At 43.3% G+C, this 11,373-nt stretch overlaps 1 protein-coding gene across 1 annotated transcript; it reads left to right on the top strand.

Moving 5' to 3' along the window:
* The first annotated feature begins 1,281 nt into the window (after positions 1 to 1,281).
* On the top strand, positions 1,282 to 10,464 carry gpr176 (G protein-coupled receptor 176). The gene is made up of 4 exons (XM_012826582.3): positions 1,282 to 2,069; positions 2,508 to 3,103; positions 6,676 to 6,928; positions 8,592 to 10,464. Exons 2-4 carry the CDS (start codon positions 2,866 to 2,868, stop codon positions 9,853 to 9,855), a joined length of 1,755 nt encoding a protein of 584 aa, XP_012682036.2. The 5' UTR covers positions 1,282 to 2,069; positions 2,508 to 2,865; the 3' UTR covers positions 9,856 to 10,464.
* The last annotated feature ends 909 nt before the right edge of the window (positions 10,465 to 11,373 follow it).

The raw sequence follows: 11,373 nt of genomic DNA, 5'->3' as shown, positions 1-11,373 counted from the left end.
CATGATTCATACAAGGTAATTATTAATACAGGGCACTTGATAAATATATTCTTAAGTCATTAACAGTGTTTCGAAATTGTCTATCATTTACATTGCTTGCAGGAACTGGGGTGTATGTATGCTGCTAAATCGCCTGAAAGAGACTATTTCCAAGCATCTGTTTAGATTGACATTTCTGTCACTTCATTGCTGCTGTGTTCATGAATCAGTGCAGCTACCGGTGAACTGGATCATTAAAGAACTGCCTCTAAAGTAGATCAAGTCAATCTGTAATGGTGAACTGGATCATTAAAGAACAGCCTCTAAAGTAGATGTCAATCTGTAATGGTGAACTGGATCATTAAAGAACAGCCTCTAAAGTAGATGTCAATCTGTAATGGTGAACTGAATCATTAAAGAACAGCCTCTAAAGTAGATGTCAATCTGTAATGGTGAACTGAATCATTAAAGAACAGCCTCTAAAGTAGAGGTCAATCTGTAATGGTGAACTGGATCATTAAAGAGCAGCCTCTAAAGTAGATCAAGTCAATCTGGACATCCTCTGGTCCTCTGCTCAGTTCTGTACCAGATGAATGAAAGTACCCATGAAAAGTAAAACATTTTGTATTACAAGTTTCTTTGAAAATGAATTTTAATATGCAAATGAGCTATACACTAATCGAATATGCCCAAAATACACCCAAATAAGCTTATTTTTTTCCTTTACTTTTTTTGTATTACAAGTTTCTCTTGAAATGAATATGAATATGCACATGAGCGTCACACTTATTGAATATGTCCTAATTGCATAGGCAGAAACACCATACCCCTGGCAGGTACTACCAAGCCAGGCAGTTTTCAGGTTAGAGGCCAGTCTAAAAGCAGCATGGCCATCTCCCATTGGCAGTAGGATGATTGGATGAAGATTGGGCCGATGTATTTGTCATACATATGAATGGTGTTTCTGCCTATGGACATATTCAATAAGTGTGGAGCTCATGTGCATATTCAAATTAATTTCAAAAGAAACTTGTAATACAATTTGTTTTACTTTTCATGGGTACTTTCATTGTGTAAAGTTTCATTTTGATAGGAGTAAAGGAAACAATTACATTTTTGAGGTGTATTTTTGCCATGCATTATTAGCACACATCTCAGATTGATGAGAATTAAACATATTTCCTCAAACAGGATTTCTAAGGTATTTGAGTATGTTGTTCTGGACACCTCATAGAAATGATCGATGCTGAAAAAAATTATTTTACAATTAGTCTGTCGTAAAACGCTACTTTGCCTGGACTAAATGTGTATTAGCCGTTTTCTTGTTCATCACACATGCGCTCTCACACACACACTACGCACACACACAATCAAACACAAAATCGAGAGTCTCTTCACGTGGTTTTAAATTCCAATCCTGAGAGCCGAGGAACAGAGTCCTTCTAACCAAGCCCAGCTCTACAATGGACCCTAAAATCATGCAAGCTGCCGTGTTTAATTTAATGATCCGTCATCTTCATCATCACAGTAAATCCACTTGAGTAGACCTACACATTTGGGGGGGGGGGGCAGGTGCATTAGGACTCAGTTGGGATCGCTGCAATGTGAAGGACAAGAGTCTTATTTAAATATACTAATTTACCCAAGAGCGGAAACTTCCCCTTTATTTTCGTTCTGACAAGGGCCTTGGCAGAATCCAGTCACTCCAAGAGGAATTTCTCTCCTAACTGTGAGGTGGATTACCCGTATTCGGAGCACGTCAGGAGTGACAGTAGCCTAATACTGACCAAATATTATACAATTTACAGCATTGCACCTCCCCACTAAAGCATGCAACGACAGAGAACACAATGCTGTTTCCATTTGTTCGGCACTGAAGTGTGTTGCGACAACACGACCTTATTTTGATTTTAGCCTTCTGAGGTGGAGCTTCTTTCTCCAGAGCTTTTGACACCGTGCTCACAGTCTGTCGAAGGTGCCTTGTGACTGACAGATGCTTTCGTGACGTAAAGCATTCGGGGGCAGTTTTTACTGAAGAAAACAGACCTCTACTTATTCTCCCTAGCAAACAAACGTCGTCTGCACTCAAGGTAAAGGCGAACAATTTCTCTTTTCATTGCACCGTGACATTATTTGTGCAAATGTGTATGCAGCCGACTCGTGAGGGGAGAAGGATAGCCTACATCTCCACAAAGAGTTCATGAGACTGGCGTTTGGGTAGATTAGGTGACAGTGCATAATACACGAATAGCCAAACGGGTTATATATCTCTGCAATGACATGCTATACAACTGTATTTGTGAAATGGTTACAACAAATCCAAGCAACCGATTATCACAACGTTTTGGCATTTTAGTAGTGTCATGAGCGAGATGAATCGCATTAGTGGAAGCGTAGGGTAGCTCACCTCGGAGTGTAGCTTGAACCTGGATAAAGTTGAGATCTTTTTGGTTGCGATTACACTCAGATTTGTGTCCGTGTAGCCTTATTGACGGGTTGCTAAGTTTCACAGAGTGCTTTTCTTACAGGGAAACTGGGCAAGATCAGCGCGTTGGATCATCTATCATGGACATCCGTATATTGTCGAAAGCATCAAATGACAAAATGGGGGTTTTCATTCATCTGTGTTTTGTTTTGGAAATTGATTTGGATTGACAGCATGGTTGTGGTGAGGGTATCACCATCCTGCCATGGACTTTTGTTTTGCAAGAGATATCCATCCATGCATTCTTGGACACATGAAAGCATCACCACAGCTTCGACAGCATGAGTCTCTGAACAAAATTTTACCTCATACGAGCATGAAATACTATAAAACTCGCCTAGCCTAAATTCCACAATGATAATTCATAGGATGTAAAGCAATTGACGAAGCGGGCGTGAAAGATGGACGTGGACAACTTTGGAAGTTGGGTAACAGTTGCTGAAAACGGGACGGCTAACCTCACTGCGGCTGCCAGTAGTCAGGTGAAAATCCAGAACACCTCGATCCAGATGGATCCGTGGGAGGGCGCACACTCAACTGAAATGGCACGTTTGGATAACCGTTACTTTACCAAGGAACTAGCTTACCGAGACTTCGTCACTGCCGTGCAGATTCTTGTCCTTATCGGGTCTCTCCTGGGTAAGCAATGACCAGATAATTACAACACTAATGTGTTAAATTCATCATTCCGTTCTCAGGTCCACGAGTTTAGGCCTTCAGGCCCCTTATGTTCTGGTGCCCTTTACTTTCAGTGTGTAAACTCAGCACTTGTGCGTGTAAATGCATAATATTGTCTTAACAGTTCAGAAATGATTTGCATATGACCATCATATTTGGAGATGTTTTGTTACTGAGATTAGATTTTGTGATGTTGCATCTTGTCATCAACTAGTGAAAACCAGTTGACTAAATTGTGTTTATTATTGGTGTTGTTGAGTGGTGACATACGTCCACAGGGAAGTTCTAATACAACTCAAAAAAGATTTCTTCTGACCATAACCATAGCCATTGAAAGTCCTGTTGCACATTGATCTGGTAATAACAATGTATTGAATCTGTCAGCAACACACTCTTATTTCCCTTCTCACAGTGTCTTGTGGGTGTTTTTCACATTGATCGCAATTATCTGATTGTTCAGATGAATTCAGAGATTGCAGTATATTTGGGATTCTCTTGTAATTACAGTTGGTGTCTAAGCCCTTATCTAGATTTAGTTTTGAAAATGTGGAGTCATTTTAGTTTTGCATATCAGTTGTCTCATTGCTGGCCATACAAGGCTGATTAAGAACATTATCAAGACCTTTTCATCTGTGATACTTAATCACTCAGGATGTAATTACTAGGAAAGATTCAGAATGAATTACTAATTTAGTAAATAAGAAATGTATTCTTTTTGTATAATGGTACAATAGCCAAGATAGCCAATGTTATTGCTTGGCTTAATCAGACTTAAAATGTGACAGACATTTATATTCGTTTTTTAAATTAAACTAATCTCCTGGTGAAAGAATATCTTGCACAAGTGCTGTGAAGTCATGCTTGTGCTTTTGTATTTGAAATATTCTGATATTATTGCTGTTTGCACAAGTTCTGTTATACACTGAATGTGGTTTCCAAGGAGTTATGTTTATTGCTGGCTGGCCACTCAAACATTGACACATGCCCTGGCAATGAGACAAGGATGATTGTGACAAAGTGGATATATGGATGATTTGCAAAATAGGACTCTGTTCCCGTGGTGGTTTTTATCTTGTTATTCAACCTGAGCTAATGATGGTGTGGTAATCACCAGTGTAAGCTGTATGTGTTTTGTGTTGGGCCGGAAAAGTACTGAGACACCTAGAGCTGGCTTTACAAAATGTCACATGACATTAGAGACTTTGGGATTTGCACTTTGCCAGAATACTTGAACCAACAGAATGTTCAATAATGTATTGAACAAGCTATGTAAATTAACAAAATGGTCTGTTTCGCAAGCAGTCTTATTTCATATTTTTTTTTTACTAAGGTAGTACTAAGGTGCAAAGTTCAGATGTTTTAAAGGAGAAAATAAGAGATGTGTGTCTTGTGTTATATCTCTTCATAGAGAGGAATTTACTGTTTGTAATTTACTTCTGAGGAGTTACAATTAGATCACTTGGTTTGACGAGAGAAAAAATGACTTTCTTGACCCTAGGGTATTTGTGTGTCTCATACAGGACCTTCTTTTGAGAACATGCGTCAGCAGACGTACATGGGAGCGCATTAAGAGACATAGTTAGCAGCCAATTAAGCTGCTCCATAAGATGCCGGACTAACAAAGTCACATTCAGAGCACCTGGGGAGTCATGCTTTGTGTTTACGAACTGAGTCATGCTTTGTATTTACTTTCCCCATCATCCTGAATAGCGTCTTTTCACAGCAAATCAGCCAGTGTGAAATCAACTCTAACACTGGTAAATACAACACTTTGTCCCCCAAGGAGGCCAGTCCCATCACTGTTTTATCAACACTCTTTCTTAGAGGTGCTAGAGTAGCACTTCCTGACTGTTACAATTCTGTTACAGTCCATATTCTCTACATCTCTGTATACACTGGAACATAGAATCAGAACCAGGAACTCCATCCAATTCTATAGACTGGAAACAGTACATTACGCAAAGTACATTTATTGCTTCCTTGACACAAATAAGGTTTGCAGTTTTTCTCTCTCTGTTAGTTTTCAATTTGAAAATTCCTCACAATAAAGAAGCGGCACATTTCTCCAAACAAACGTTTTTTAATGTTTCCACATCCAAAGTTTAGCCTTATACCGTCGCAGAGCCGATCCAGTAGAAATGCCAAACGGCACACTAACACATGCTAATAGATAATGCCATCTTGAGGATTACAAATTGTAATTATTCCTTTGAGCAGCAAGGTAACTTTACTTCTGAACTGAGGTATGACATGCATGAAGAGTGGCTTCAGGTAATTAGGGCCTTTACTGATACCATGGCTGTCACTCTTCAACATAAGTACAGTACATAAAATACGGCTACAAAGAACTCCATCACTGTTCAATACTGGGGTTTTTCCAGTGTAGAAATATCCTATTATCTCAGATGTGTTTGGAGTCCACTCAGTGTGACCCACACATGCCGTGTAATGTTGAACAGAACTGAAATGGCTTTGGGTACACTACGGAAGACAGAAAATCATCAAGTCAAATGGATAATTTTTCGAACTTTATTTTCGCCAATAACACGTGTGTGTTTTGTGAATGTGCACGACACAACAGACAGCGGAGGGGGTGAGAGGTTTCATACTGCCCTGTCACTTGCACCCAGAAAAGAAAACACATTTATATGCACTGCCATGGAGCTGTTGAAACAAAATATGCGCTTAGCAAAACTGGGTCAGGTACATCTCCAGCTTCTCCAGGCTGGATGCACCCCATGATTGTGTTTTGCATCCCTTTTTACCCTCACCTCTGCTGTGAGTAATGCACCCGTCACTAAGTGCTTTTTCCATCAAAGAAGGTAATTCCAGTGGAAAGAGAGTAATTTCTATCTAAGTGGGTACCAGGGCAAAGAAATTGGCAGAAATACAACTGCCAAAAATGTCACCTTCCCCATGGTGCCAATTTTAGGTAGTAGGGGGATACTTGCAAGTGACGATTTAAAACCTTTTCGGTAGACAAATAATGGGATGTAGATGCAGCAGGAGTGGTGTTTGCCCGGTCAGTATAACCAGTATAGGGATTTAGTAGTAGCAGAGTCTGAGGGGAAGGCTGGCGTTTCACTCCATGGGTGAAGGATGTGATGTGTGTGTGTGTGTGTGTGTGTCTGTGCGTGTGTGTGTGTGTGTCTGTGCGCGTGTGTGTGTGTGTAAAATAGCGGAATGGATTTGTTCTCACCTCCTGCTGGGCCTATTATTTGCTCTCACACTGAAGTGGATTGTGTCAAACATCTCGACCCTGGCGTGAGTCTGGCGTGACGCATGGCGTGAGCATGGTTGGGTTGTCATGGATTCAGATAATTCTCTGAGATGCCTTATATGGGATAGAATTAGGAAGGTTCTCTTTGTGACTTTTCACATCAAACCAGCCTCAGTATTTGTAGATGTGCGCCATCACTCAAAATGGAGGCATTGGATATCCAGGATTGGGTGTTACCACATAACAGCATTGTCAATGACTCTGTCTTGCTCCACAACTGATGTTGTCGCTCATTCTTGTTCTCTCTTGCCAGGCAATGCCGCGGTGCTTTGGTGTGCCTGCTACACCAATGTCTTCAAGTCGGTCACTGGGCGTTTCATCAAGAACCTGGCGTGCTCGGGCATCTGCGCTGCCCTGGTGTGCGTGCCCTTCGACGTGGCGCTGGGCGGCAGCCCGCGCTGCTGCTGGTGGCTCCGTGCACTCTTCTTCTGCAAAGCCGTCAAGTTCCTGCACAAGCTTTTCTGCTCCGTCACCGTGCTCAGCTTCACTGCCATCGCTCTGGACAGGTGGGTGGGGTGGGTGAGGTCTTATGGGGGGACGGGACATAGAATGTCCAGGAGCTCCAAGGCCCAGCATGTTTATGCTGATAGACTGAATGGGGCCACTCGTTATGGCAAAAGCAAATTTAATTTTATTAACAATAAATAACTATTTCAGAGAAAAAAAATGTAGCAAGACCCATATTCTGTAATCCATCAACAATGAATTCAAGATTGAAGGTGAAACATACAGTTTTATAGATCTACTGTTATGTAATTCTAAGGGAAAGGAAAGGACAAGGTCTCCCAGTGTTCCTGTACACTCTCTGTGTTCCTTTCATCTATCTTTCTTTCTGTTTCTTTTTAATTTGCACATATGTGTGTCTGTGTGTGTGTGTGTGTGTGTGTGTGTGTGTGTGTGTGTCCAAGTGTGTGTGTGTGTGTCCAAGTGTAGTATATAAATGTTTTTTTGGAGTTAGAGTTGGCGTCTGCAATAGCGGCTGAAGGTAAAACCCTGCGGGCTAAAAGAATTACACCCCTCAGTGTTCTCCTCAACGCCCCCCCCACCCCCCATATGTGCTACAACCCTTCCTTTGCTTAGGTGTCTGTACTGTACTGTGCTCATCAAGTATTATAATAATAATAATAATAATTTATTTTTATATAGCGCTTTTCTAAATACTCAAAGACGCTTTACATGTGTGAACACAAACAAAACAATACAACAGCACAAATACAAAAGACAGAGGATCAAACAAAACAAACAAACAGAACATTTTAGTAAAAAGCTGTGCGAAATGAGTCATGTAGTGGAGGGTAGGGAGCAGGGGTTAGCAGGTGAAGTATTAACAGTATGGCTGATGGACGGAAGAGAAAATAAATTAAAATGATGTTGAAATACACAGCATTAATTGATGACTGCTAGCTTCATTTAGAAATATGAAAACCCAATCAAAGTCTTATCTGTAGGGATCTCCCATGGCGGTTGTCCCCACCCCCCACCACTTCCTCTGATCCCATTGGGGCCCTGCGGGACGTGCTGAGGACTAATCGACTATTCAACTAGTGGAGCTTGAGCGGTCACGTCCAGCTGTCCATTACGGCGGGCATCCAATGGCAACCTCCAGAAAGGAACCACTTTCCTGGCCTCTCCATTCCTCCCTTCCCTACCCCAGTTACCAGCTCTAAGGACCCTGCTTCCATAGCAACGTGGGCTGCTACAACCCCTTCATCGATTCATTGAATAATTTATTTTATGGTGGGGCCTGGGAAGAGACCCCCCCCAGCCCCCCACATTTCTGCCTCAGTTATACCGTTCACACCTCTCAATCTGTTTATCTTGTTGTGATTTTTTGTGTAGAGACAGGGAAAGACATGCTGTGAACCACATTTCACTTTGAATATCACTTTGCCACGTTTATTTATTTATTTATTCAGCAAGCTGTTTTCATTCACTGTGGGTTTCAAAAGAGACACTCACACAGACACAGACACAGTCAATAACACACAGCAGAGCACACTGCTCCAACTGTGTCTTGACATTGACAGTTGCTGGTTAATGAATGCTGCCAATTTGTTCAGACAGTGACCCAGGACAGCAAGGGGGACGACATTGTTCTGCTTACAGTGAATGGTGGCCAGAGTAAATGCATTGATACTCAGTTGCTATGATTTTTGTTATTTTCTTCAGGTACTACTCTGTGCTTTACCCTTTGGAGAGGAAGATATCTGATGCCAAGTCTCGAGACCTGGTCATCTACATCTGGGTGCATGCCGTGGTGGCGAGCGTGCCCGTGCTGGTCGTTACCAACGTTACCGACATCTACGCCACGTCTTCTTGCTTGGCCAACCCGAGCAACCCGCTGGGCCACCTGGTGTACGTGGTGGCGTACAACGTCACCACGGTGATTGTGCCGCTGGTGGCCGTGTTCCTGGCCATGGCCCTGATCCGGCGTGCCCTGAGCACCAGCCAGAAGAATAAGGTGATCATCGCAGCGCTGCGCACGCCGCAGAACTGCATCTCCATCCCGTATGTGTCGCAGCGCGAGGCCGAACTGCACTCCACGCTGCTAGCCGCCGTGCTGGCTTTCACGCTCTGCAGCGCCCCCTATGCCGCGCTGGTGGTCTACCAGGCGCTGGTGCTGGGCATGGGGGCCAAGGGCGTTGCCGTGGCGGTGCCCGTGGCGCTGCGTCTCACCGCCGCCTGGCTGCCCAAGCTGTCGCTGCTCACCAACCCGCTGCTCTTCCTCACTGTCAACCGCTCGGCCCGCCTCTGCCTTGCCGACCTGCTGGCACGGGCGCACCGGCGTTGCAGCCGCCGCAATGCCGTGACAGCCAACGGCCTGGGAGAGGTGGGCGGTGGTGGGGGTGGAGGTGGAGGTGGAGTATTGGGCGGAGAGGCGGCTGCTCGCTCGGGCAGCCAGCTGCTGGAGATGTTCAACATCGGCCAGCAGCAGATCTTCAGGCCCAGGGAGGAGGAGGAGGAAGAGGAGGATGAAGAGGGAGAGGAGGACGGGAGGCACAAGATCCCGTCTGTGGGCTCAGGAAGATCCCAGCACAGAGACGACGAGTCTATAGCTGGTTTGGGGAGAGGTGCCGGTTCTGTTGGACCGGACCCGACCCAGCAGCAGCATCAGCAGCAGCACCAGCAGGGGCAGAAGGAGGTGGGCCTGTCTCTGCCCAAATCCTCCCCGGTCCACGCTTGCGCCTACTCCTCTTCCCAGGTGGCGCCCGCCACCCCCACAGACCCAGAGGAGGCCACTCAGTTTGGGTTCGGCCCGTTCGAGCTGCCGCCACAGTGGCTGCCCGAGACCCGCAACAGCAAGCGCAGGCTCCTGCCCCCGTTGGGGAACACGCCGGAAGAACTCATCCAGACCAAGCAGCCACGGCCACGACCAGAACGCCGCATCAGCCGCAACAACAAAGTCAGCACCTTTCCCACCGTGGACACCTGACGAGGGGCTGAAAGACATGACACAGCAGCACTGAAACAGTGAACTGGGACCATAACAGGGATAAAGACATATAGACTGACTGCGCTGTGTGCCAAAGTCACAGTTTGAAACAGGCTTCTGTTTTTTTATATTTCTGAAGGAAGATATTCTCTCACATCTTGATCTTGCGCTGTTTTCTCCCCTTAAGAACTCCCTTTTTACATGTATTTTTTTCACCCTGAGAAGTGGATTGATTTCTGCTGCTAGCCAGATGGCTATTTGATGAATGAGATCAATATGACCAAGCCGATCTCCTGACACTGACCAAACGCCTATTTTGTTTACATGACATACATGGAAGTTTGCATTTTAATCTTATTTCAAGTTCAGAAAATGCTCAGTAATCAGAGTTGTGTTCTAGGACATAATCAGACAACAAATCATTTCATCCTACAATCATCTGAAACCATTTTTTTTTATTTCAAAGGTCAACATTACCATATCTACTTGTAGTCTTTTTCAACGTCTGTCTGAATCGTAATTTGCAGTAGGTCTAAGGATGTTTCAGAGTGGAAAACGTCAAGAAAAGTTGATCTCTACTGTTGTTGACGTGATATATTTTAACACCTTGAGCCTGGCTATGCAGACAAGAGAAGCTTAGCATATGCTTTTTTGTTGTTACCGTTGGTTTCAACCTTTTCCTTGGGTGGCTCAGTTGTATTCATTTCCAACAGTCTGTGATCATGGATGAGAATATAATAATAAATATTTGTATTCAAGTTATGTGAGCTCTTGGCTCTTTTATCAGATAGTTACAGCTGTATGGAGTTAAAATTGGTAAATCAGGGGTTCTGCTGCTGTACATGCCACACACACACAAAAATACATTATTTTAAAGAACTAAACTGATTTAAATATCGCATAGCACAAAAAAATACAGTTGAAAATATTAGTACTTTACCCGCTCTCAAGGCAAGTGTATATACTGTAAATAAAATAATTTATATACATTAGTAATTCTAAATGATTTACAAATATTTCTACATTCTGCTCATTGAATTCTCTCAGCGTCATAATCAAGGGCGTAACTAAAGGCAGAGGATCCCTCCGCAACAGCAAGCAGTATCATTGAGGCACAAACACAAAATCTAACAACACTTACTAGTATATAATTAACTTCTAGTATATATAAAACTGTATTTATACCCTATTTATTTTGTTTAATGGCCCAACAAAAGTAGCGTATGCCACTGATCACAATTAAATTCAGAAAAAAATATCTGTTCCTTATAAATAAATCTGTGACCATCATATAGTCATATATTCCAGAAGAATCATGTTTTTGTTCAGGATTGGAATGTCTGTTTTTGTCAGTTTGTCTGTTTCTCAGAGTCCTGTTTGAAATTCACAGGACATTGATGGAGGAGAGAGAAATGTAGCCGCAGTGATGCACACATCAGAGAACCGTCTCACCTCCCCCAGGTCTGGGATTCTCCTCTGAAATAGCCTACACCAGGGGTCTTCAACCTTTTTCAGCCC

The sequence above is a fragment of the Clupea harengus genome, chromosome 15, assembly GCF_900700415.2.
Source record: "Clupea harengus chromosome 15, Ch_v2.0.2, whole genome shotgun sequence".
Classification (NCBI taxonomy): domain Eukaryota; kingdom Metazoa; phylum Chordata; class Actinopteri; order Clupeiformes; family Clupeidae; genus Clupea; species Clupea harengus.
This window is presented reverse-complemented; position numbering and strand designations above follow the sequence as displayed.